Below are 27,974 nucleotides of genomic sequence, written 5' to 3' on the forward strand. Positions count from 1 at the left end.
AGACTCTTTCCACAGAAATATACAAACTCACACAAAATTCTCTGTAATTTAAGAGTCCTATTAAGGATTCTCACACCCTGATTTTAAATTAAGAATCCCTCCTCCATTCTATGAGCAAATGCATCAGGATCATGATGGGGAAACCTGCAGAGATGACCAAACCAAACTAGTGGGAACTCATGAAAGTTGGATCAGTGGCTGTGGAGCCTGCCTCATGGACTAGGCCCTCTGCATAAGTGAGACAGTTGTGTACTTTGATCGGCTTGGGGGGCCCCCTGGTGGCAGGATCAGAATCCATCCCTGGTGCATGAGCGGGCTTTTTGGAGCCCACTACCTATGATGAGACACCTCCTGCAACCTTGAGGCAGTGGAAATGGTTTGGACTTGCCTGTACTGGATGTGCCTCCCCATGGGAGGCCTTGCCTTCTTGTTGGGGGAGAGTGAGGGGTGGGTTGGGAAGGGCGGAGGAGGGAAGAGAGGTATCTTTGGTTGTGTGTAAAATGAATGAAAAATTTTTCTTAATTAACAAAAAAATCAGAAAAAGAAATACCTAGGATCACTATAGGAAAAAAAAAGAATCCCTCCTCTAAACTTAGAACTAAAATCTTATTTCTGCATTAAAGACCAAGTTCTGTAAAAATAGAATAAAATTCCTTATTCCATAGTTCCATCTAGAAATTTTATAACACTCTACACATAGAACATTATGATTACATGCAACAGAAAATTTAATTCAGAATTTCGGGGGGGGGCACCAATAAAATAAAATGGTCTGCAGAACTAATATGATAGATAGCTTTGACATAAAAAGTTGAACAAAAAGGGAAAAAGAAAGAAAACAAAAAAGGAAAACATTGAGTAATTAATGAAGTGTTTTTTATGGACAGGCAAAATGGGTCAATGGGTAGAGGTGCTTACCAATAATCCTAATGATCTGAGTTTAATTCCTGGAACCCACAGGATAGAAAGGAGTTCCAATTCTCTGAGGGGTCTGTTTGTTTGTTTTGGTTTTTTGAGGTAGGGTTTCTCTATTTAACAGCTCTGGCTATCCTGGAACTCGCTCTGTAGCCCAGGCTGGCCTCAAACTCACAGAGATCCAACTGCCTCTGCCTCCCAAATGCTTTGCTTTGTTTTTTAAAAGACAGGGTCCTACTGTGTAGCCTGGGCTGGCCTTGAATTCACAAAGATCCACTTGTTTTCTGCCTCCCAAGTGCTAGGATGAAAGGTTGTGCTACCACACCCAGGCAAGTTGTTTTGACCACACACAAACCACAGCTTATACCTTCCTCCCCACATGCACAAATAAATAAATGTACTAAAAAATGTTGTGTTAGCCGGGCGGTGGTGGCTCACGCCTTTAATCCCAGCACTCGGGAGGCAGAGCCAGGTGGATCTCTGTGAGTTCGAGGCCAGCCTGGGCTACCAAGTGAGTTCCAGGAAAGGCGCAAAGCTACACAGAGAAACCCTGTCTCGAAAAACCAAAAAAAAAAAAAAAAAAAAAATGTTGTGTTATTTGTATAGAAGCATTTCTAAATCAAGAACCTACTATTAGTTGCCAGTTCTTCTCTCCCAGGCTATTCAAGAGCTTACAAATACTAAGTTCTGACAACAGGAAGAACCTCTTAATAGTCAAAGATACTTGGTATCATTGCTTTCAATGATAATGAATTCATACAGGAAAAGGTTACCATTTATTTATTTGTTTGTTTGTTTGTTTGTTTGTTTGTTTCGAGACAGGGTTTCTCTGTGTAGTTTTGCGCCTTTCCTGGATCTCGCTCTGTAGTCCAGGCTGGCCTCGAACTCATAAAGATCCGCCTGCCTCTGCCTCCCAAGTGCTGGGATTAAAGGCGTGCACCACCACCGCCCGGCAAAAGATGGAGCCCCCCCCCTTTTTTTCCAAGACGGGGTTTCTCTGTGTAGCTTTGTGCCTTTCCTAGAACTCACTTTGGAGACCAGGCTGGCCTCAAACTTTACTATTTAAAATTACATCCTAGTTCCTATGGACATACATCACTACATAGAATTTCTTAATACACACATGCTTACCCTATATACTTCTTTCCATCCCCTAGTACTATCTTCACAACACTTGGCATGAAAATTACTTACGTCTGGAACTGCCATCATTTTCTGAGTGACAATGTTATCCAGAATAAAAGAAAACGCTACTTGGTCATCATCATCAAGCAAGGGGTTGATAGCTTTCTCTAAACGTGCCAACTTATCCTCTTTCTGAAATAAAGCAAAGCAAAAAGAAGGCAGTTTTCCTGAAGTGTGGTCACCACAGAAAAGCTAAAGATATTTAAATTTCACCTAGCTATCTATGACTTTAATCCCCCAAATTTACCTCTGAATTATCTACTGTTCAGTTTCAGGCCAATCTAGAAAAAGGATATGTTAGCTAAAGGAACAACACAAAGAGCGTGCCAGCAAATCCCTTAAGTATTCTTTAAAAAAAAAAAAAAGACAGGGTTTTTCTGGGTAACAGCTCTCGCTGTCCTGGGACTCACTTTGTAGACCAGGCTGGCCTCAAACTCAGAGATCCAACTGCCTCTTTCTGCCTCCCAAGTGCTGGGATTAAAGGCATGCACCACCACACCTGGCTTAAACATTCTACATCCCATTCTTGTATAGCACCAAGACCAGAAAGGTCAACATATCACCAGTTTAGCCACAAGAACAAAAACATCTTTGGCAAATTAGGCTTTTCTATAAAATGAATGCTGAGGATACAGAACAACATCACCATTAGTTAATGACTCTTTTTATTTGTTTATCTAATAGGGTATGTATCCTATGTATCCCAGGCTGGCTTCACATTCAGTATACAACCTCAGCTTGATTAGTGACTTGTACAAATAAAACTTAATCCAACAAATTCATTTTGGTCTGTGTACTATGAAAATCTCTATGTTCTCACTGCCTGTATCCTCAATCCTTAGTCTCATTTGCCCTTGTTTTGTGGCGGTGGCGGTGGCAGTGGCAGTGGCGGTGGGGGGAGGGGGGGGAGGGGGGTGGGGGGTGGGGGCGTGTGGGGGAATGGGAGTGGGGTGGTGTCTCCTAAGTCACAGGCTAACCTTGGACTTGATATGTTGCCACAAATTACCTTGAATTTCTGATCCTCTTACCTCCACCTCCCCTGTATACCATTATTGAATCTCCACATTGGATACAGGACTTTAGCCTTCTAACAGATACAAAGAGGAATCTAATTGGCGGGTGTTTTTGTTTTAATTTTGAGACAGGGTCTCAACATATAGCCCAGGCTGGCCTGGAACTTGTGTTCATTTTAACTTTGACTCCCAAGTGCTGCCATTACAGGTATGTATTACTATGCTCAGCTAACTGTGGCTTAAACATGCAATTTATGTCAGTCAAGTTGAGGAAATCTTCCATGTTTATCAATCATGTTCTCTTATGAAATATCTATGTCAGTATCAACTTTATTATCTGTGCTTTTATAAACTTATAAGGTACCACAATCTTCTTTGGTAAGAACAGGGATTTATGGGTCTGGAGAGATGGCTCAGTGGTTAAGAGCACTGGCTGCTCTCTCAGAGGCCCCGGGTTCAATTCCCAGCAACCACGAGCAGCTCACAACTGTAACTCCAGTTCCAGGGGATCTGACACCCTTACACAGGCATACATGCAGGCAAAACACCAACGAACATTTAAAAAAAAAAAGAATAGGGGTTTACAGAAGGCCTAAGGCTGTAATTTAGTGGTAGAGTGGCAAGACCCTGGGTTCAGTTTCCAGCACACAAAGGAAAGAGAAAAAAAAAAAGCTCAAAAAATACAGATGATCCTTTAATTTTTTAAATTACTTTTTAAAAATTCAACTGTCTATAGGCCCAGTGGCTCAGGAGGCTGAGGTGAAAGGAGCACTATGAATTTAAGGTCAACCTATTAGACACAGTGAGCTCCAAGGCAGCCTGAGTTAGATAAGGCACTATCTCAAAAAATGGTTTTTTCAATATGCCTCCCTGGTACAGCAATGAGTTGTAATGTGGGCCACAGGAGCTCTCCTAGAAAGTCATTTTCTGCCATCCTTTCTAAAGTCATATAGGTTTGAGATCTTAATCCTAGCATGATTCCAGAGCAAGTCATTTTCTTCTTTGGACTTGGCTTTCCTGTCTACAGAAGATAGCGTCTATATAATATCTAAGTTCCTATCCATCAAATGTACCAAAGATTCGCCATTCCCTCAGCTACTGGTCCTTCTGTTAAATACTCTAGTTCCTCAAGTCCACTATTTTCCACCTTCATATACCACAGCATTTCTCTTGGTTTGTTTTAATCTATTTTTATTTTTGAGTCAGATTCTCATGTTGCTCAAGCTGCTCTAGAACTCAGTATGTAGCTGAGGAAGACTTTCTTTAAGCTCCTGATCCTCCTGTCTTCAACTCTCAAGTGCTAGGATTATAGTTTCATGTCACTATGCCTACTACTTTCTCTTATCATTAATTCTTTTTTTATCATTAATTCTTACCTCTTTGAGCTTTTCATCACAGAGATCCAGCATGGATTGAGAAATCTGAGTCAGTGAGTGTTTTGGCCCTACAAAGGAATAAGAAATGGCCATTATAAATGGGAGCCCAAAGTTGCCACGCTTCCCACACTTAACAAATCTACTAAAGAACCTAAAAGGTCCCAGGCACCAGCCTGGTAACTGAGTTAGGTAGATATACCAGTTTTTTTCCTCTTTATTGTTTTAAGACAGAGTCTCTTGTATCCCAGGCTGGTTTAGAACTCACTATTGTAGCTGAGAATGACCTTCAACTTCAGATCCTCCTGTCTTTACCTCCTGGGGATTACAGATATGTGCTACCACACCAGGCACAGACACTACCAGTCTTTACTCCATTTTTCAGTGTCTAACATATAACGGGTAAACTATGAATAAATTGCAATTGTTTTGCATTTGTGTCCACACATACTTGTATTACAACTGCTTTTTGTTTTGTTTTTTGAGACAGAGTCTCACTAGGTAGCTCTGGCTGGCTCAGAATTCTCTACGTAAACAAGGGTAGCCCCGAACTCAGAGATCCATTTGCCTCTGTCTTCCTAGTGCTGGGAGTAAAGGCATGAGCGACCTTTATTGGGGCTTTTAATACCTTAAAAATCATTCTGTAGATGGAGAATATGTTTAAGAATGATAATGTTCATCAGACCACAACCCATAGAACCATGGAGGCTATATATATAGCATGGAGGTCTCTAGGACGACTGTGGCTTATAATAAATTTCGATTTTACTCAATTATTGAAAAAAAATAGCCAAACAAATGGAAACACATGAACTATAAACTAAAGGCTGAGGGGCCCCCAGCTGGATCAGGCCCTCTGAATAGGTGAGACAGTTGACTGGCTTGATCTGTTTGGGAGGCAACTAGGCAGTGGGACCGAGTCCTGTGCTCATTGCATGAGTTAGCTGTTTGAAACCTGGAGCTTATGCAGGGACACTTGGCTCAGTCTGGGAGGAAGGGACTGGACCTGCCTGGACTGAGTCTACCAGGTTGATCGCAGTCCTTGGGGGAGGCTTTGCCCTGGAGGAGGTGGGAATGGGGGGTGGGCTGGGGGTAAGGGGAGGGGATGGAAGTGGGGAGAACAGGGGAACCTGTGGCTGATATGTAGAACTGAATGGCATTGTAAAATAAAATAAAAGGGAAAAAACAAAATATTTCCATATAACTAGCATTTCTTTTTTAAGATAGGGATTCTCTGTGTAGCTCTGGCCATCCTGAAACTCATTCTGTCAACCAGGCTGGCCTCAAACTCAGCTCAAACTCAAACTCCTGCCTCTGCCTTCCAAGTGCTGGGATTACAGGTGTGTGCACCACCACTAAGCCTAACTTGTATTTCTAACCACTTCTTTTGAGTATCATTTACTAGATTATCTTCCTCCATTGAACTGTTGTTAGTATCCTCCCAGAGCCTTAACCTCAGCTCTACTATTTATTTCAGCATTTGATTATTCATTCAAACATTTTATGTCTTGTCTAGAAAACGGTCAATGATGGGAATATAAGGATAATTATGAGTTCCTATTACAGAGCATTCTTGGACTAGTCAAAGAAAATAACTTGAAAACAAATCATTGCCGAACAGTGGAATCCTATCAAATATCTATGGATAAAATGATACGCTGTCAGAAAATACATAAGAAACAAGACTTGCCACAAACTGACAAATTGTTAAAATTCAGTGATGGGTACACTAAAATTTATTCCTCTTAAATTTCCATAATAAGCTGGGTGGTGGTGGCGGCACACCCCTTTAATCCCAACACTTGGGAGGCAGAGCCAGGAGGATCTCTGTGAGTTCGAGGCCAGCATGGTATACAGAGTGAGTTCCAAGACAGCCTCCAGAGCTACGCAGAAAAAAACGGTCTCAAAAACCCAAGAAAAAATTTACATAACAAAGTTGAAAAAACTATCAGTATAGATGAAATATATTGGTTGCACATAAACTATATTCTATATCACTGGACATCAAATCGGCTAATTGGAAACCAAGACTGGTGATGCAGGCTGGTAATTTTAGCTGCTCAGGAAGCTGAGGCATAGGTTGCAAGTTTAAAAGCAGGCTAGGCTACAAGAAAAGTTCAGGGCTAGCCTGTGCAACTTCCCAAGACTTCATTACAAAATAAAAAGTAAAAGGGGAGCTGGGATATAGCTAAGAGGTAGAGTACTTGCTGGAGGCTCTGGATTCAATCTTTAGTAGAATAAAAAGAAAGGAAAAAATCTGCGTTGGGGGAGTAGGGAAGGCTTGTTCTGACTCACATTTAGGGAGTCATTAAAGAACAGAAGTCCAACAGGCAAACAATAGGAAAGGACATTCCAAAGAGAAGGAAAAGTACACAAAGACACAGCACTAATTAGTCAAATTCATAAAAACATGCTACAGTACATTTCATCAGAGTCACAAGTAGTTTTGATACCATTATAACAAAGGGGTGTGTAGGATGTATGTATGTCTGTATGTATTTGCATGTATATAGGAAAAACAGGCAATGAACTTGGAAAGTCAGAAAGAACCACATTAGAAAGATCTTAAAGGCACTAGAAAGCTACTTTAAACTGGTTAATGATGCTTCTTTTCTTTGTTCCCCTTTTTTTATGGTGCTTGGACATCAAACATGTTAGCCAAGTGCTCCACCTCTGAGCTCTAACTATCATCAGTCTAAGGCAGTCATTTCCTACATTTGAGTTCTAGTGGAGAATTGCCACCCGGTCAACAATAGGAAGAATTAAGGCAAAAATGTTTGGAAGCTGTTGCAAGAGGTTAAACAAGAGGTAACAAGGGCTTCAATTAAAGCAGCAATGGTAACAAAAAGGAAAGGGACAAGTTCCAAAAAATGTAGACAGTACACTTTGTAGGACTTAGTTTGAAGTGTGAGGAAGAGAACATGGATCAATTATGACTAAAATTTCTACGTTATATAATGAGGCAGCCAGCAAAACCATTCATCTGCACAGGCAATCAGATAATGAACTGCCAGTAGGACATGAGAACTGGTCATGTCAAGCAGACAACTGGAAGCAAGGGTTTGAAGCCTTGAAAAGATGTAGAGACAGAAGAAAGGGGCATCAGTAGACATTCAGTAGCCAGAAGTAGTAATGAAAAAGAGTAAGGAGCTAAAGAGATGAAATTTGGTAAGTTGGACTGGCTTGTGGAAGGCTTCAGAATGTAGAAATTGTTATTGTCCTGTTTCTACATGAGAAACAGAAGAGGTTATGAGATGTTAAATAACATATCCATCATAGCTCTATTGGTATTATCTACTCTGGATGCCAATTCAAGGTTGAGGCTGGAGAGATGGATCAGTGGTTATAATTGCATATTATGTTCTTCCAGAGGACCTAAGTTCAGTTCTCAGCTCCAATGTCTGGGGACTCACAACCTCCTATAACTTTGGTTCCAGGTGATCAAATGTCTCTGGCCTCCAAAGGAATTTGCATATGCATACACACATATATACATATAATTTTAAAAAATGATTCTTGCTACTTCCAATACTCAGAAAGTTGAATTCACATACCCATCACAAAAAGAAAATTGAATTGAAACTAGAAAAAATTATGAATTAATACAAACTGATTTCTTCCTCCTTGCTTTTCCTGTTTGTTTTTTATAAGAAAATGGGTATCTAGCCCCTGTAACAAAAATGTAAACTGATTTAAAACACATAAAACAAATATGGCTGCAAGACTATCCTTTGTAGAGTTCACTCACACCCAGTGCCTCTCCAACTTACCTAGGTTTACTTTTTTATCTCACTACTTACCCCAACTGTTTCAACACATAAGACTTAAAATTCACCAGAGAATACATTAAAAATTAAATAGTACGAGGCTGGGTATGGTAAAACATGGCTTTAATCCCAGCACTCATTTGGGAGGCAGAGGCCAAAGGATTTCTGTGATTTTGAGGCCAGTCTGGTCTACATAGTTAGTTTCAGGCCAGTCAGGGCTACATAGTGAGACCATGTCTTAAAAAAAGGATTAAATAGAGGAACTAAAAAGAAGCAATACTTACTATATGACTGAAATGTACACTACCTGATGTTCATACCCAAGAATGCACATTATAGTCTTTTCATTCATTCTAATCTATTGAATTTAGAATTAGCAAGGGTATAGGAATCTGAAAAGTGACCTTTGCAGTCAAGGAACAAGGAATAAGGGACTATTACCATTATAGGTTGCACTATTTTTCACAATTAGTTCCAAATGCTCTCTGAATTCTTCTCGAGATGGATAGAGGCGTTTGCGCACATTTTCACGGAGTGTCTGTAGATCCATCGGCCGAGTGATGATTTTATAGTAGTCCTTTACAACCTTTGCATTAACTGGAGTATGGAAAGGGTATGTCTGTGGAAATAAGAGCCAGCACCATTTAGGAGCAAAGAACATTCGACAGAGATGTACCTGGAGTTTTCTCTTCGGGTCCCGCGGAGTGCCGCCAAGCTCCGGCAGTCCCGCCAAGCCCCACCAAGCCCCAGCAGTCCAACAGCCTGCTTATAAAATAAACACACAGACGCTTATTTAAACTGTTTGGCCTAATGACTCAGGCTTCTTGTTAGCTGTTCTTATATCTTAAATTAACCCATTTCTATTAGTCGATAAGTTGCCACGTGGCTTGTGGCTTACCGGTACCTTACATCTTGCTTGTAATGGTGGCGGCTGGCAGCATTTCCCTGCCTCAGCCTCCCACTTCCTAGAATTCTTCTCCTCCTTGTCCCACCTACCCTATCCTTCCTGCCTGGCTACTGGCCAATCAAGATTTTTATTTATCAATTGATCATCCACAACACGTAGCGACATATAGATGAACAGAAATGGGTTAATTTAAGATGTAAGAACTAGATAACAAGAAGCCTGCTGCGGCCATACAGTTTGTAAGCAATATAAGTTTCTGTGTGTTTACTCGGTTAGGTCTGAGCTGCTGCAGGACTGGCAGGTGAGAGACATTTGTCCTGACCCTGGGCCAGGCAGGACTGGAAAAAACTCCAGCTACACAGAGACAATTACATTTTCGACAATTACATTTTCCTGGTTTAACCAACTCTCAGAGGGATTTTTCAGAATTTGTTTTTTGGTGGTTTTTTTTTTGTTGTTTTGTTTTGTTTTGTTTTGTTTCCGAGACAGGTTTTCTCTGTGTAGCTTTGGCGCCTTTCCTGGAACTCACTCTGTAGCCCAGGCTGGCCTTGAACTCACAAGAGATCCGCCTGCCTCTCGAGTGGTGAGATTAAAGGCATGCACAGCCACCACCTGGCACAGAATCTATTTTTTGCATTAAGCTATTTTCTTTCTTAATTTATTTATTTACTTACTTGCTTTTTTTTTGTTTTTAGAAACAGGGTTTCTCTGTGTAGCTTTGCGCCTTTCCTGGAACTCACTTTGTAGACCAGGCTGGCCTCAAACTCAAAGAGATCTGCCTGCCTCTGCCTCCCAAGTGCTGGGAATAAAGGCGTGCACCACCACCACCTGACTATTTATATTTTATGTATGAGTGCTCTGCATATATACCTGCACACCAGAAGAGGGCATCAGATCCCACCATAGATGGTATAAGCCATCATGTAGTTGCTGGGAATTAAACTCAGGGCCTCTGGAAGAGCAGTTAGTGCTCTTAACTGCTGAGCCATCTTTCCAGCCCCCTAAGGTATTTTCTTGCTTTCTTTTTTTTCTTTTTGATTTCTCAGGACAGGGTATCTTTGTATACAGCCTTGGCTGTCCTGGAACTAACTCTGTAAACCAGGCTGGCCTTGAACTTACACAGATGTGCCTGGCTCTGCCTCTCGAGTGTTGGGATTAAAGGCGTGTGTCACCATGGTTGGCAAGGCATTGAATTCTTTGGAGCCACAGTTAGAGTTGTCTGTGAGCTACCCAACATGACTGCTGGGAGCCAAACATAGTCCTCTGCAAGAGCAGTATGTATTCCTAACCACTGAGTTGTCTTTCTAGCCCCATATATGCTAGACATTTATGCAATGCAAAAATGGTTCTTATAAGACATACAAATTTGAGGCTGGAGAGATAGATCAGTGGTTATAATCACATATTATGCTCTTCCAGAGGACTTAAGTTTGGTTCCCAGCTCCCATGTCTGGGGACTGACAACCTCCTGTAACTTTGATTCCTGGTGATTCAATGTCTCTGGCCTCCAAGGGAATTTGCATATGCATACACAGACACACACACATATATATATAATTTTAAAAAGTGATTCTTGCTACTTCCAATACTCAGAAAGTTGAATTCACACCGGGTGTTGGTGGCACATGCCTTTAATCCCAGCACTCGGGAGGCAGAGGCAGGCAGATCTCTGAGTTCGGGACCAGCTTGGTCTCCAAAGTGAGATCCAGGAAAGGCTCAAAGCTGCACAGAGAAACCCTGCCTCGAAAAGAAAAAAAAAAAAAGTTGAATTCACATATCCCCACAAAAAGAGAAAATTGAATTGAAACTAGAAAAAATTAGCTTTATATCCTCTTATAACTCATGTGTCCTTTTGCCTATATTCTGTCCTTCATCACCTAATATTCTATTAAACAATTTAAAAATAGACAAAACCCCAAGGAATTAGGAGTTCCAGATACACAGGTATACACACTACTGCCATCTAGCTGAAGTAACAGAAAACAAAGGGTCTTGGTTTTCCTATTTTATACATCTAACATAATGAACTCACATTTGGAAGATCTCTCATGTCATTGATGATAGACTCCAAGATAGATGACAGTGTCACCATAGGGTCTGTCCGGCGCCGATGGATGGATTTATGAGGTCTCTAAAACAAAACAAAACAAAACAAAAACAAGAAATCAGAATTCTTCTCCCCCAGACAGGGTTTCTCTGTGTAGCTTTGCGCCTTTCCTGGAACTCGCTTTGGAGACCAGGCTGGCCTCAAACTCACAGAGATACACCTGCCTCTGCCTCCCAAGTGCTGGGATTAAAGGTGAGCGCCGGTGCCACCACCACCACCCCGGCATGAAATCAGAATTCTTTAGCTAAAAAAACAAAAAACAAAAAACAAAAAACAAAAAACTACCACCCTGGAAATTTTTCAAATATACTGATACATTTTAGAAATCGTCAATAAAGCCAGACTTTGAGGGCTTAAGCCTATAATCCCAGCAATTGGGAGGATTGCTGCAAGTTCAAGTTCATAGAACGCTCAGTAAATTCCAGGCCATCCTGGGCTAGAGGGAAACTCAATCTTAAAAGCTAAGTTTGGAGGGGGACAAGCTGAAGAGATGGCTCAGTGGTTAAGAACCTTGCTGCTTTTGCAGAGCACCAGGGTTCAGATCCCAGTACCCACATAGTGACTTACAACTAAAACCATAGTGCACTCTCTTTTGGGCTCTGCTGGCACCAGGCATGCACCTAGTGCACTTATATACATGCAGGCAAAAAACTCTTACACATCAAAAAGAAGGGTGGGGCAATGAGATGGCCATACAAGAGAGTGACCATAATTTGATCTCCAGACTCCATGTAAAGGTGGGAGAGAACTAAGTCCTCTGACTTCCATGTGTGCATCATGACATATGCACAGACGAACGCACACACACACAAAATAAATAAATTTTAAAGCCAGATAAAGGCAAACACCTTTATCTCAGCACTTGAGAGGCAGAGGCAGGCAGATCTTTGAGTTCAAGACCAGCTTGATCTATAGAGTGAGTTCCAAGAAAGCCCCAGGGCTACAGAGAAACCCTGTCTCAAAAAACCAAAACTAGCCAGACAGCAGTAGTATATGCCTTTAATCCTGACACAGAGAAACCCTGTCTCAACGCCCCCCCCCAAAAAACCCCAAAATAATAAATGAATTGTAATAAATCATCTAATGAACAGTACACATAATTCTCAAGGAACAGACATAAGAACATCTGACACCAACAGAGCCATGTCACAGAAGGCTGGAGGAATCAATCAGAACCCATTTGATATGAAGACAACGTGGATACTCACATTCAAATAGTCACAGTGAACAGTGGTTCCAACCCGCCGTTTTTTCTTGGGAGGAAGTTGTTGTTTAGGAAACTTCAGGACCAGAGATTTTCTGCGAACTTCATCCGCACTGCAATCAGTAACATTGCCACAGTGTGTTATTTATAGTTCCAAGAAATAGGGGTGAAGAGATGGCTTAGTGGTTAAGGGTACTTGCTACTCTTACAGAGAGGACCCTGGTTCAGCTCCTAGCACCTATGTGGTAGCTCACACCCAGACAGTAACTCGAGTTCCACAGGATCAGATACCTACTTCTGACCTCTGTGCATACCAGGCATACACAGTGGTGCACTTACATACATGCAGGCAAAACACTCATACACACAAAATAAATCCTATAACTCCAAATAGATCTTTATAGTTCCCAGAAATGAAATAACTACAATGAAAAGGTCCAAAGTACCTAAGTGGGAAAAGTCAAAGAAGCCAAAGGTCAAACAGACATCTTCTAAGCAGGACCTGAATACTCCAAATTAGTAAAGAACTAAGCAAATCAAATTTTTTCTCAGTTCCTATTTAGAAAGTGAGGGGACTGGCTAAAAGCATTTTAAGACTCCTCCCAGTTCTAACATTCTATCCTGGGGTTCAAAAGGTAGAACACTAGACTCATTCAGAATATAAATGAGTCTGGACATGATGGCACACCGGGGAAGCAGAGGTAGGGAGATCTCTGTGAGTTCGAGGCCAGCCTGACCTACAAAGAAGCTCCAGTCAGGACTACACAGTGAGATCTTGTTCAAAACAAAGCAACATAAACTAAAACAAAATATAAATGAAGAAGCAGGTGTGATTACACATGCCTGTAATCCAAGGAAGGGAAAAAAAAGAATGAAAGAAAGGGAGAGGAGGATAAAGGGAGGCAAAGAAGGAAACAGAAAGACTAAAAAGAAAAAAAAATTAAAAACCAGTATAGGGGAAAAGGGGGAAGGGTTCCTGCAATTTTTAAAACCAATCCACTTTCTCCCCTCCACTGTAAGATGTCACATTTTCCCTTTCTAAGGTACTTTTAAGATATGATGCCGGGCATGGTAGCGCATGCTTTTAATCCCAGCACCCAGGAGGCAAAGGCAGAGGCGGGGAGATCTCTGTGAGTTCAAGGCCAGCCTGGTCTACAGAGTGAGTTCCAGGACAGTCAGGGATACACAGAGAAACCCTGTCTCTCAAAAAAAAAAAAAAAAAAAAAAAAAAAAAACAGGGCTGGAGAGATGGCTCAGAGGTTAAGAGCACTGACTGCTCTTCCAGAGGTCCTGAGTTCAATTCCCAGCAACCACAAGGTGACTCACAAACACCTGTAATGAGATCTAGTGCCCTCTTCTGGCCTGCATGGACACATGCAGGCAGAATACTGTATACATAATAAATCTTTAAAAACAAAAACAAAAAAGATGACTTACATATGTTGATAAATCAATAAGGATAGAAGAATGTAAATTAAATAAAAAAATGAATAGAGAATTGCACCAAACTAATGTTTAAAATTATATAGAGAAAGACTGAATCTAGGGTTTTGCATATACTAAACAAGAGATCTACAAATTAGCTATTAATACATTCCTATCCCTCTTTTCACTTAAAAAAGAATGTGTGTGCATGGTAACTGAAAGGCCAGAGAGGGTGTAGAATACCCTCTATAGAGGTGGAGTTACAAATAGTTGTGAGCTGCTATGTAGGTGCTGGAAACTGAATCCAGGTCTTGACCAAGAGCAGTGAGTGCTCTTAACCAATGAACCTTCAGCCCTTATTCTTTTTTTTTTTTTTTTAATTTTTGTTGTGTAACAGCCCTGGCCATCCTGGAACTTGATCTGTAGACCAGGCTGGCCTCTGCCTCCTGAGTGCTGGAATTAAAGTCATATGCCACCACCACCTGGCTTGTTTTGGTTTTTTGAGACAGAGTCTTACCATATAGCCCAGGCTGTCTTCGCATTTGTAATCCTTTTGCCTCTGCCTCCTAAGTGGTAGGATTACAGGCATGTACCACAATGCCCAGCAAGAGAATGATTTCTAAATACCATTTGCTAATAAAGGAGCCTGGACACCTCAGATAAATGGTCAATTCTAAGTCTGAGACAAGGAAAACTTTAAACATCTTGTACTAGGAAGCAAATGATTTCTCAAAGATTTATAGGATCATTTCAAAACCACAGATCTAAGGGGCCTGAGAGATGGCTCAGCAGTTAAGAGTGTTTATGGCTCTTTCAAAGAACCCGAGTTTAGTTCCTAGCACCTATATGGCAGCTCTCATAACACTATAATTCTAATTACAGGGGATCCAACTCTCTCTTCTGGTCTCTGTGTGTGGTGCACATACATACATGCAGGCAAAATATTCATAAAATGAAAATAAATAATTTTAAAATCACCACAGGATCTGGCTTAAATGAGTCAAATTGGGATATAATGCATTAAATTTATAAAGGAAGAATTTTGGAATCCACAGTAATATATTAAAATGGAAAGGATGAATTTTTCTTACCAAAAAAAAAAAATACCAGCTAGAATAGAGGAATTCTAGAATTAGAAAAAAAATCACCACTTTACAAGTGCCAATAAAATAACTTGGCAAAGATCATCAATAGCTCTAAAAGCAGTAAAGCTGTTAAGGTTGAAACAGGATATCCATCCTCATGTTAATTGAAAAAGAAAACTCTATCTTTCCTACCATATCTGGGTATTGCTACTTTAAGAAAATGATCAAGAGTTCTGGAGACACAGGTCAATGGCAGAGTACTTGCCTAGCAACCTCAAGGACCTAGGTTCAATCCTCAGTCCTAGAAAGAAAGATGATCAAAATAGTGGGAAAAACTGACACTGTGTGCTTGATGATGTGGTAATACATAATATCAACTAGGCAGTCTATTAAATGTCTAGCCAAAAATATTTAATATGAGTTCAATCAGTAGAAAACAAAGCATACTCTCCCTTGGAGTCTCTCATACTCTTGAGCATTTTCATTTTTAAAATAAATCTCTGGTCTTCTCAAAACAAAATCCAGAAAGTGGGGTATTTTGTGAGACAATTGATCTGTATGCTGCAAAAAAAACCCAATGTCATAAAAAGTACAAAAATAGGCCAGGTGGTGGTGGTGCAGGCCTTTAATCCCAGCATTTAGGAGGCAGAGGCAGGTGGATCTCCGTGAGTTTGACACCAGCCTGGTCTACAAAGCGAGTTCCAGGACAGCTAGGACTGTTACACAGAGAAATACTGTCTTGAAAAATCTAAAAAAATAACAAAAAATAAATAGTAAGGACAGTTTTAGATTAAGACAAACTCAAAATACACTTATGTTTAAACTGGGATTGTATCCAAAACTAGGAAATGAGCTACCAAAGACAATGAAATGACTTGGGAAATTTGAGTAAAATACCTGAGCATTGTATCTTACTAAATTAATGCTATTTCTTAGTCATGATAATAGTACTGTAACAGGTGTTGCAAGTCTGGGGGAAAGGTATCCTTACTGTTCAGGGGGTCAGGCGACACCTTGAGCTGCTCGGACAGCTCTGACAGCTGGAGCTGCAATGGGACAGCTCAGCTCTGGAGAGGTGTGTGTTTGCAGTGAACTGTCATGATACCTGCAATTTACTTCTCAATGGTGCAGATTATAAACATTTATAATCAAATGTGGCAAAAGGTGATCAGGTGAATTTAGAATACTTTAATTGTGAATTTTCAGCTAATCAATAGGTTTATAATTTTTGTTTGTTTTTTCAAGACAGGGTTTCTCTGTGTAGCCCTGGCTATCCTGGAACTCACTCTGTAGACCAGGCTGGCCTCTCTGCCTCCTGAGTGCTGGGATTAAAGGTATGCTCCACACCACCTGGCTCAGTTTATAATTTTTAAAATGGGAAAAATTTTAACATCTTCATTTTTTATCTATTAAATACTCTAAGGGCAAGAAGATTGGATGTAAGCATAGTCTGCTTTATTTATTTTATCTTAACTACCCACATGTCAGGTGTGGTGCTCCAAGCCTGTAATCCTAGCTACATGGGAGACTGAGACAGAAAGATTACAAGTTTGAGACCAATCTAGGTAATTTAGCAAAACCTTCAAAAATTTGTACAAGGGTTTGAGGACATATGGCTCAGTGACAGAACATTTGTCACTGCGCCTCCCAGTAACCCCCTCCAAAAAAACCAACCAACCAACCAAATAAACAAACAAAAAACAAGCAAAACAAAACAGAAGAAAAAAACACTACTGTGGTAAGGGTACTTGTGTAAATACTAAGACTTGGCCAGGCTTGGGTGGCACACACTTTTAATCCAGCACTCAGGAGGCAGAGGTAGGCAGATCTCTGTGAGTTCGAGGCCAGCCTGGTCTACAGAGTTAGTTCCAGAAGAGCCAGGGCTAGGTAGAGACTCTGCATTGAAGAACCAACTCCCCCGCCCCCAGAAAACACCCAAGACTCAATACATAGCATGTACAAAGGCAAGTAGTACTGGCAAATATTACTAATTATAATCCAAAGTTCCTGTAATCCTAGTTCTACTTCAGAGAACCATCACATCACATTTATCCCTGCCAACCACCATAATAAACCTTCAACAGCTCTCTGCTATAGCACTCTGCCTGCTAGCCCTTACCTCTCAATGAGCTGTTTTCCCAAAACGATCTTGGTCCCTTCAACTTTGATAAGTTCTTCATTATCATTATGAATGACTGTCTTTTCCAGCTCCTCCTCCTGTTCCTCTGTCATGGCAACAGGATTAGAAGGTGGAGCATTTGTTTGATAATAAAGGGGACAGAATTTGTTTGTCCTCATGTGCCCAATGGCACCACAGGCTCCACATTTCAGCTGAAACAGAAAACAAAACAAAAAAACCCACATGTTAGAGGTAAACAGGCTGAACAGCATGTCAAAAGTAGAAATGAATATGGAGCAGGGGAGAAACAAAGATAGACACCATTATATAGAAAACTGGTTTGGAAAGGTTAGGTCACAGAGCTAAGTGGCAAAAACAGATATGCTGAAGTTCACAATTCTTTCCATTGAAGCAGTTACCTTATCTTATGTTGTACATGGAATCTTTAACCTAAGTGATGCAAAACAACCTGGATGCTATGTATTCTTATCTTTTTCTGATTTCTTAAGACTTTTTTTGTGTATCTGTATTGGTGTCTATAGGTATATGTGCAAGTGTGTGCACAGGTACCTACTGAGACCAGAAGGGAGGTGTTAGATCCCTTGAAGCTGGAGTTACAGGTATTTTTGAACCATCCAATATAAGTGCCAAGATCTAAATCCCAGTCCTTCGATACAGTAAGCACTCTTACTACTCTTACTACTTTCTAGCCCCTTCTTTTAATAAGTTACCTTTTTTAAAAAGGATTATGAGGTTAGGGAAGTAGCTCATCAGTGGAGTGCTTGCCTAATACATATCAGGTCCTGGATCTGATGCTCAGTAACAAAGGTATACAAATATAAATAAATGTACCAAACCTACTTAACTCCTAGAGAAAAATGTGTGTGTGTGTGTGTGTGTGTGTGTGTGTGTGTGTGTGTGTGTGTGTACACATGTGTGTATATTCTTTCTGAGGGCCTCATGTAGCCCAGGGGAGCCTGAATTCACTATGTAGATTTGTTCCTGGTCCTCCTGTTTCAGTTTCTTTAGTATGGGGACTGCAGGTGTTATTATATTATATTATATTATATTATATTATATTATATTATATTATATTATATTATATTATATTATATTATATTATATAAATAATATAACCTAGCATTCCACAATATTGCTTTCATTTTCAGTAACCAAAGAAGACAAAAGCTGAGGGAAAAGGTATGCTATCTTCCTTTGCTTTGTTAGCAGTGATAACATCATTAAACAAATTTTTTTCTTTTTCTTTCTGAGACAGGGTCTCTCTGTGTTTCAAGCTCACAATCCTGTCTCAGCCCATCAAGTGCTAGGACTGCACTGTGTCCCCCCAAACCTGCCTACTGTTCTAGACTTACTTTGAGGTCAGGGCGTTCCTTCATTTTTTTGGGCTTTTTCTCAGGAGGGCCCTTCAGCTTCTCTTTTTCCTGGTTTCGTTTAAGTCTTCTCAATTGCTCTTGGATCCTCCGCCGTTCTTTTCGCATCTCTTCTCGATGCTGCTCATCAAAAAGGGCAAATTTTCGACTGAATAACAGGAGAAAAAAATATGACAGGACCATAAGCAACCTAAATCAAGATGACTACCCGGAAAGCTACCATCTCAGAATATAAGTAATTCATCCAGGCTGAAGTGAAAAAACTGTCTGCCACCTCCACCTTTCTTGACAGTCAGTCTTCCACATCAGAGTAACATCTCTCAATCGAAGTCCTGAATAATCATTAAGATTTTGCTTTTGATTTTTGAGACAATGTTTTACAGCCCAGACTGGTCTAGACCTATGTTTCTCCTGCTGAATCCTCCCAAGTACCGGTATTACAGCAGTGATTTTTGCAAAGCCAAACCACTATAATCCAAACATAGCAAACAGTTATTTTCCCAGTGATTTGGCTCTGTTCAAATCCAAAGCTTTCAAGGCAACACAGTTCTAACTGATAGCAGATTTCCAGGGATAACAATATATATTCTAATCCCTACAATTCATGCATATACTTTGTCTCCATCATTCTTTTCCCCACCACACTCAAAAGTAGCACATCAAACTCACATGAACTCCTCATCTTTTGTGGTACGTATGCGCACATAAGCATCAATAACAGCTGGTTTTCGGACTGTCTCACAACGAACATACTCCTTCCCCTCTTCATCTCGAAATGTTCGGTAAATTTTGAGACAGCGGCCAGTGGCAGAAGAGTTAAGGCTAGTCACCGAGGCTGTGTCATCATCTCTGTGATTATTTCCTGCTGCTGCTGAGCCTGCTGCTGCAAGACAGAAAACAATTTTCAAACACTCCCTCCTAAAACCCAAATGGCCACTTTCTTGGGATTGAATGGAGACGTTCAACATACCACGAAACCCTAGTTCTACTAAAAACAGAGTTGTTACTAGCCACAAGAACACCCTGATTTGCCCTTTCCTGACTTCTTTCTAAGCACTGCCAATTTCCATTTTTATAAATATAAACATTCTAGAAATACCTCAAAGTATTGTTTGCTACTGGAGACAGAAAAACAATAGTTATACTGTTATTCCTCTGAATAGCAGAGTGACAAAAAACTCTTAGCAGCAAATAGTTGAAAACATCCAAGCAAGGACTCAGGAGGAAGAAATAAGCCCAGTCTTAAGATCTAGCATGCCGAGCAGTGGTGGTGGTGGTGGTGGTGGTGGTGGTGGTGGTGGTGGTGGTGGTGGTGGTGGTGGTGGTGGTGGTGGTAGTAGTAGTAGTAGTAGTAGTAGTAGTAGTAGTAGTAGTAGTGGTGCACGCCTTTAATCCCAGCACTCTGGAGGCAGAGGCAGGAGGATCTCTGTGAGTTCAAGGCCAGCCTGGTCTACAGAGTGAGATCCAGGACATTCACCAAAACTACACAGAGAAACCCTGTCTCAAAAAACCAAAAAAGAAAAAAGAAAAAAAGAAAAGACCTAGTGCATGCTTCTCAAACTTTAATACAAATAGGAAACACCTGGGGAATCTTGTAAAAATGTAGACTAAACTCAGTAAGTATGGAGAGACGATTCAAGGTGATCCTACCTTTCTAACAAATTTCCATCAATGTAGATACTGTGGTCCAGAACTACATTAGTAAAGAACTAGAGGACCACAATGGTGTAAGAGCCATATATCTTTACTAAGTAGCCAGAAAAACAAACTTATACAAACTTTACAGAGACGGGCAAACAAAGGTAAGACTAGTATGAATGAAAATAGTCACTCTAATCTTCATCCTCAGACTTCATCCTCTCACTATCTACATTCACTGCCTGCTTGATAGCTATTATAATCAGAAGAATCACAGGGACCTTGTTATCCATCTTCCTCATCATTAGCTTCTGCAATTATTGGATGAGTTTTAGCTCTTTTTTGGATCTAAGATTCCTTTAAGAATCTTCTGAAAATTATGAATCTTCTCAGAAAATTGCCTATCTGCATAAAATTTTAAATATAAATTCAAAGACAACCTGGCAAATTCATCTGGAGATTCTCTATTTTATTTATGTTTTTGAAGACAGGGTCTCATTAGTTACCTAACCCAGGTAGGCCTTCAAATCAAGAGCCTCCTGCTTCAGCTTCCCAAGTGCTGGGATTCTAGGTATGTGCCACCACATCTAGCCAGACACTTCTTGTACTTTTTAAAACTGTTTCTCTGGGGGATGAATTCCCAGAAAGCTGATTTGATTTTAAGTACACCACTGGTAGCCCTAGCTTGGCCAGGTTCCTGACACAGCAAGAGGATGCAGTAAGCTGGCAGCATCTCTTCAATGTTTTCCCTACAGACTGGAGTCCAGTTTGTAGAATTCTCTCTACCTCATCTACAGGTTTCTCTATACTTATTCCTTATTTTGTCTCTGGCTTGGACTCAGTTACAGTCTGCACTTATCCAAGCTCCGTTTTTGATCCCTTTCTTTTCTTGTGTGAGAAGCCCCCTCACCCAGTAGCATCCGCTGGAGTTCCTTCCGCTCCTGCTCCTCCCTTTCCCGAGATAGCTGAGAGCTCGTTTTCTTGTTCTGCAGCATGTTCTCAATGTTCTTCCCCATTTCTTCAAAGTCACTGTCTTCGGCTGAGCTGCTGTCTGTGTCAGTTGATAAGACTTCAGTCGATGACAAAACCCTAGCAAGAGAGGAAAAGTTAAAGACCAGGGGAAATACAAGTGTAGCAAGAAGTAGGATTGGAGAAATAGAAAACTGAGAAATCGCAGGGTGGTGGTGGTGGTGGTGGTGGTGGCGCCGGCGGCGCCGCTGCACACGCCTTTAATCCCAGCACTCGGGAGGCAGAGGCAGGCGGATCTCTGTGAGTTCGAGGCCAGCCTGGCTAAAGAGTGAGATCCAGGACAGGCACCAAAACTACACAGAAAAACCCTGTCTCAAACCCTCCCCCACAAAAAAAGAAAATTGAGAAATCAACCTTAAAAAGATATACTCAGAATCCACAAAGTCATGAAACCCCTAACAGAAAAACTACATATTCCTAGACATTTCACAAGTCTGTAGTAATTCTTTCAGAATCATTGGGGAAAAAAAGCTAAGAAAGAAGCACACAGGCCATTTTTAAAAATTTTTCTTGAAAGAGATTCTCACTGCTTCCTCTCTCCACCACCTCCTGCCCCCGCCTCAGGTATGCCTTGAATTCCTTATCGTTCTTGCCTTAGCCTCCCAAGTGCTGCTCAGCTCACCAGTACAATTAGATTCATAGATGCTTTTTAATAGCATATTACTATTCTTTCATAATTAAGCCATTAGTGGAAAAAAACATAACCACTTAAAAGTGCCAGACCCAGGCAAAGTAGGCCACACAAACTGTCACCAAACCATGAGATCAAGCTTAGCATTTCATGACATTCAAAGCTTTTGCTAAATTACTTTGAAAACAGTAGGTTCAGCAGGCATGGTGGCACATGCTTATAATCCCAGTACTCAGGAGGCAAAACCTAGAGGACTGCCAAAGGCTTGAATCCAATATGGGCTACATGGTAAAACCCTGTCTCAAAAAAAAAAAAAAAGAAAGAAAGAAAGAAAGCTTTAAAAAAGCTGTGCACTTTGGTGATAAATGCCTTTAATCCCAGCACTCAGGAGGCAAAAAGGTAGGTGATGGGTTCAGGGCTGACTGGGTCTCCATAGTGAGTTCCAGGTCAGCCAGAGTTACAGAGTGAAATCTTGTCTTTAAAAACAGGAATAGGTACTCTGGCAGTATTATTACAGATGGTGCCTGGTATTTCAGATACCCAATCACCTAGTTACATTTTTTTCAGGTGACATCCTCTTCATTATACAACAATATCTGGTAGAGCATGGTGGAGGATACCTGTGGTCCAAAATTTAGGAGACAGGTACAGGAGGATCATCAAAAGTTCAAGGCCAGCCTATCCTATATAGCAAGTTCCAGATCAGCATGGCTATATAATAACTCATCCCAAAATAGAAAAATAGTATGTAGGAGCTGAAGGCACAGTTTATTGATAAAGTACGTGTCTTGCATGTACAAGGCCATTAGTTCAAAACAAAACATGTCTAGGACACTTCCCCTTTCCAGCTTAAACTTTCCACAGTACTGAATTAACATACTTGTTCTGTAGGTCAAAGATACGCTGACATTCCTCTTTGTAACGCTCTTGATGCTCAGCCACAGAAAACCTTGATCCACGGGCAAATTTACTCATGGGCCCCTCTCCAGAACGAGCCTGTTCTGTTGACATTGTGCGTACCACATCAATAACTTCCCAGCGGGACAACTTTTTAATCTATAAGAGAAACACAGAACTACATATATACCTCATTTAGGGATGTAAAAGGACAAACCAGGGCCGTTATTAGAAATATAGACAAGAAAACAAAGAGAAAGTTTGGGTAAAGTATTTAGGACCTATCATGATCTACATCACATTAAAAACCCCAGATAGTTCTTTATACCTTCCTACCTTTCTATCTGTATACAAAGCCTCTTACTCAGAGTTTTCCTCTTCTACACCTACCTCTTCCTCAGGCACACCAAATTTACGAAGAAGTTGTTTGGCATTTTTCAGAGACAGGCGACGAAGGTCTGCATCTGTTCCCGTGACGGTCTTCTTCACTGGCTGAGGCTCCTTATCATCCTATCTCAAACAAAAACAAGTGAGAATCTGAAGCTCAACTCCTAACAGTAAGCATCTATGCTGTTCTGGCAAATGAACCATTTCCAGGTCTTCTACTCTATTTTTTTTTTTACTGCTCCAACCTCATTCCTTCCTCTTCATTTCTAGCAATCTAAAGACTCTCACCTTCTGCTGTGTAGGTTTGTTTGGAATCTTCACATAGGAGAATCCTTCACCACAGCCTGTGGGATCTGCTACTCCAGTCACCTCCAGGAGACATTTGCCCTTCATGGCAGCAATGAAAGCTCTTGTAGTATTCCAAGGAGCAGTACGAACCTAAGATAAAGAAAAGGAGTCAGGGTTGTGGGAAACATTGTTCCACGTCTAACCACTACCTAAAAGGGTAGAACAATTACTCTGAATGTTTCCACGGTTTCTTAAATTATCTAAATATCAAGTTAAATAGAGCAGCTATCCAATGCTCAGCTCTCTTCTATGATACTTAAATCACAGTGTTTAGAGATTCAGAGTGCAATCAGGATAAAAAATATGTTTATCAGTGGTGTTCTTCAGTCCATTATCTCTAGGATTTCAGTAGGTAGTGTTGTACCCACATTCATGATGATCATAGAAGGACAACTGCATTTTATTGTCCAATTTTTCAAATGGTTTTCTTATTCTGATTTTTTTTATAGTAGGTTCTCTAATCTAGGTTGGCCTGGAACTCTCTATGTATTAGAGCATAATGATCTTGAACAACTGATCTTCCAAAGTGATGGGATTACAGATGTGTGCCATCTCACCAGCCAAAAACCTTCTTTTTAAAAGAGATAATGAGACGGGCGGTGGTGGTAGTGTGTGCCTTTAATCCCAGCACTCGGGAGGCAGAGGCAGGCGGATCTCTGTGAGTTCAAGGCCAGCCTGGTCTACAAAGTGAGATCCAGGACAGGCACCAAAACTACACAGAGAAACCCTGTCTTGAAAAACAAACAAACAAACAAACAAACAAACATAAATAAATAAATAAATAAATAAATAAATAAATAAATAAATAAATAAGATGATGAGGGCTGGAGAGATGGCTTGGTGGTTGAGCGCACTGACTGCTCTTCCAAAGGACCCAGGTTCAATTCTCGGCACCCACATGGCAGCTCACACCTGTCTGTAATTCCAGTTTCAGGGGACCCGACACCCATGGCAAAACACCAATGCATATAAAACAAAAATAAATTAATTTTAAAAGAGATAATGAGAAGCACTGATTTAAAAAAAAATGAGTGTTGTGGGCCAGAAAAAATGGCTCAGTGATTAAAAGCATTGCTATACAATCTTAAGGACTGGAATTTGGATCCAAGCACTCAGATAACAATCCCCAGCCACAAATGCCTATAACTACAGCTCTGAGGGATATGATCCCCTCTTCTGGACTCTGTACACAGGCACACACATATACACGAATAAATAAATCTTTAAATTAAGAAAAACTATAGAGCCAGATGGAGTGGCACATGCCTTTAATCCCAGCACTCAGGAGGCAGAGGCAAGCAGTTCAAGACCAGCCTGGTCTACATAGTGAGTCCCAGGACAGCCAGGACAACATAGAAAGACCCTGTCTCAAAAAAAAAGAAAAAAAGAAAAAGAAAGGAAGAAAGAAAGAAAAAAAGGGCTTGCTGCTCTTTCAGAGGACCTGGGTTCAGTTCCTAACAGCCATGTCAGGTAACTTATAAATAAGCACCTGTAACTCCACCTAGAGAGATCCAATGTCTCTGGTCCTCCAGGCACCTACACTCACTTACTTATGCACACATATCCACACAGAGACACACATATATATAATTAAAGATAAAAATATACAAATGTTAGCCGGGCGGTGGTGGCGCACGCCTTTAATCCCAGCACTCGGGAGGCAGAGCCAGGCGGATCGCTGTGAGTTCGAGGCCAGCCTGGGCTACCAAGTGAGCTCCGGGAAAGGCGCAAAACTACGCAGAGAAACCCTGTCTCGAAAAACCAAAAAAAAAAAAAAAAAAAAAAAAAAAAAAATATACAAATGTTGCTGGACATGTTGGTATGTGTCTGTACTCTCAAGAATTGGGAGACAGGGAGGAAGATTTAAAGTTTCCAGGCCAGACTGTGTTACAGAGCAAGATTCTGTCTCAAAAAAATAGTTTGTAAAACCTTACTTCATCATCAATCTTCATCTGGAAATCCTCTTCATTTTCTTCCTCAGGGGCAAAAAAGGACTTCTCTCCATAGCCAGCATCCTGAAAGAGGACAACTCTATGTATGAATAAAGTCAATGGAAAAAAGTTTTTTTTTCTGAAAACAGTTTTACCGAATACCAAAATACCAACCGAAACAGCATAGAAAATGGATTCTGTAGTTTTCAATGTATGTATTACTATTATGCATTCTTGAGCTACTAGAAGATATGCCAAATTTCAAGGAATCTGCTCTAGGGATATAGTTCAGTGGCAGAATGCTTGCCTAGCGTGTGCAAAGGTCCTGTGTTCACACAAAGTTTTTTTTCTAGAATCATTTTTAAAATAATTGATTTTTATTTTATGTGAATTGATGTTTTGCCTGCATGTATATCTGTGTGAGAGTGTCAGATCCCCTGGAACTGGAGTTACAAACAGTTGTGAGCTGCCATGTAGGTGCTGGGGACAGAACCCAGGTCCTCTGGAAGTGCTCAAAATTGTTCAGCCATTTCTCTAGCCCCCACACGAAAAATTTTCAAGGAATGTATGTGGATATGTGAATAGCTAGGGCCCATTTAAAAGGCAAACTAAACTAAAGAGAGATTCTAACTACAGAATTTCTCAGTTGGACTTCTTCTGTTCTAGCCTTTGTAGTGTTTTGAATGAAAACCTCTCCAGCACCATGTCTGCCTGCATGCTGCCATGCTTTCTGCCATGGTGATAATGGACTAAACCTCTGAACTGTAAGCCAGCGCCAATTTGAAATGTTTTCCTTTGTAAGAGTAGCTACTGTCATTGTGTCTCTTCAGAGCAATAGAAACCCTAACTAATGGGGCTGGAGAGATGGCTCAATGGTAAAGTGTAGCCAGGTTTCTCCAGCCCCGCCCGGTTCCACCCGGTTCCACTTGGCCCTCGGTCCTGCAGCTGCTTATAAAATAATCATTCAGAGGCTTAATATTATTTACAAACTGTATGGTCTACAGCAGGCCTCTTGCCAGCTAGCTCTTATAGTTTAACTCAACTCATAACTATTAATCTATGTATCGCCATGTGTTCCATGGCTTTACCTGTATCCCATTCCAGCTATCATCTTTGCCTACCCGGGAATCTGAAAAGTCCTTTTCCTGCTTATTTTACAAAAGAGTCACCACCCAAATGAATGATCTATCATTTTTAAAGCAAGGCAATAGGACTTAAGTCCCTCACAGAGCCTCACATTGACATTTAGCTACACCATAACTTCCCCTAGAATCCATACACACAGAAAGTACCTCATGCAGTTCAAATTGTTGAATAACTGGTAATAATCTAGTAACTATCATCTCCCGAGTATTCTCTTCTATGTCTCTGAAAAGAAAAATAGACATAAGCAGTGCTTAACAAGAAGAGGCTCACCTTTAGTCTCTGCTCTGCAGCTATCATGCTATAATAAGCACAGCACTGTTCTGGCGATACCATAGCTCTGATCTCCTCTTCAGTTGGTAAACGAAAATCAGATTTCAGCACCCACCAGTTTGAATCCATCCCTGGAAAAGACACGGAGAAACTGCTCTGACTTCTAAAGAACCCAAAGTAATAGTATAGCAAACTGACATTGAACCAAGTAATGTCTAGATAGGACTAGTCAACAAAACCCCACTGCCAGGTTTCCTACATCTTAAGTAAGACATGCAAATAACTCACATGGACTCTCCTAGTAACCAATTATCAAAAAAAAGCAATCAAAGTCTCTAGTTACAAGATTTGGTACCTTCTCCTTTTGACAGACATCAATTTCTATTCTATTAGCTATGACTTCTTTTAACTGAAAGTTATAATTGTTTGGGATTATGAGAGTATCACAGAAAAGACAAGTAGTCACACTGATGACCTGTACGTTTGAAGTCAGCACAGAGCTTTAGCCTCTTCCGGATGCTGCTTTCTGAATGTGAAGGAAAGGCTTTCTTTATATCTTCCATCCGGATACGCCGTGGCCTATCTTTACTCTTCCAAAAGAGGCGGTAAATAAAAACCTGTCCAGTAAGTCAAATACACTTTATTAGATAAAGGATAAAAGTCCTCACCAGGGTCCCTTCCCCAACTAAGCTCAGCTATGTTTACATCTTTTTATTAGCATGTGCATCTTAGCCCAACTCCCATCTTACCTGCAGAAAGTCTCGGATGTGTGTATTGGCCCTTTTGGAGTTAGGACCAGGAACTTCAAACAAGGGACACTGCTGGCCCACCACAAAAATGTCCACTAATTCTCGAATATAGTAACCCTGCCTTGTTCGAATCATCAAGAAGTCCGTCTCTGGCATCTTATGAAGATAAATTGGAGCACGAAAAAGATTGTTCTCAAATGCCTAATGAAAGTAAACCACAAAAGTTATTTACAAAGAAACCCTAGAAAATTCAGCCAACGATTGAAAAAGGAAAATAAAACTTACCACTATCTATATTCATTAGATCTAAAATCTATACAATAAAATAAGCAAATGATATGGAATAGCAAACAAGATGATGATGATGATGATGATGATGATGATGATGATGATTATTTTGGTTTTTTGAGACAGGGTTTCTCTTTGTAGCCTTAGCTGTCCTAGAACTCGCTCTGTA

At 40.6% G+C, this 27,974-nt stretch overlaps 1 protein-coding gene across 6 annotated transcripts in view; it reads right to left on the bottom strand.

The window, feature by feature from the left end:
• Window positions 1-27,974, bottom strand: part of Taf1 (TATA-box binding protein associated factor 1) — a 75,301-nt gene that overhangs the window by 24,669 nt on the left and 22,658 nt on the right. For 4 of the 6 annotated variants that reach the window (XR_013048065.1, XM_076562033.1, XM_015999624.3 and 1 more), the window contains exons 15-30: window positions 27,518-27,718; window positions 27,244-27,385; window positions 26,769-26,899; window positions 25,356-25,436; window positions 23,362-23,511; window positions 23,077-23,196; window positions 22,670-22,845; window positions 21,040-21,218; window positions 19,161-19,374; window positions 18,474-18,639; window positions 17,101-17,312; window positions 12,476-12,584; window positions 11,193-11,291; window positions 8,695-8,872; window positions 4,490-4,557; window positions 2,110-2,232 (exon numbers count right to left, since the gene is read on the bottom strand). Coding sequence is in view for 5 of the 6 variants with exons in the window: in XM_076562033.1 (XP_076418148.1) it covers window positions 2,110-2,232; window positions 4,490-4,557; window positions 8,695-8,872; window positions 11,193-11,291; window positions 12,476-12,584; window positions 17,101-17,312; window positions 18,474-18,639; window positions 19,161-19,374; window positions 21,040-21,218; window positions 22,670-22,845; window positions 23,077-23,196; window positions 23,362-23,511; window positions 25,356-25,436; window positions 26,769-26,899; window positions 27,244-27,385; window positions 27,518-27,718 (2,349 nt within the window). In the remaining variant the exon portion in view is untranslated. The remainder of the gene's footprint in view (window positions 1-2,109; window positions 2,233-4,489; window positions 4,558-8,694; window positions 8,873-11,192; window positions 11,292-12,475; window positions 12,585-17,100; window positions 17,313-18,473; window positions 18,640-19,160; window positions 19,375-21,039; window positions 21,219-22,669; window positions 22,846-23,076; window positions 23,197-23,361; window positions 23,512-25,355; window positions 25,437-26,768; window positions 26,900-27,243; window positions 27,386-27,517; window positions 27,719-27,974) is intronic. The other 2 variants (XM_076562031.1, XM_076562032.1) reach the window with 2 other exon arrangements.

The sequence above is a fragment of the Peromyscus maniculatus genome, chromosome X (assembly GCF_049852395.1).
Source record: "Peromyscus maniculatus bairdii isolate BWxNUB_F1_BW_parent chromosome X, HU_Pman_BW_mat_3.1, whole genome shotgun sequence".
Taxonomy (NCBI): domain Eukaryota; kingdom Metazoa; phylum Chordata; class Mammalia; order Rodentia; family Cricetidae; genus Peromyscus; species Peromyscus maniculatus.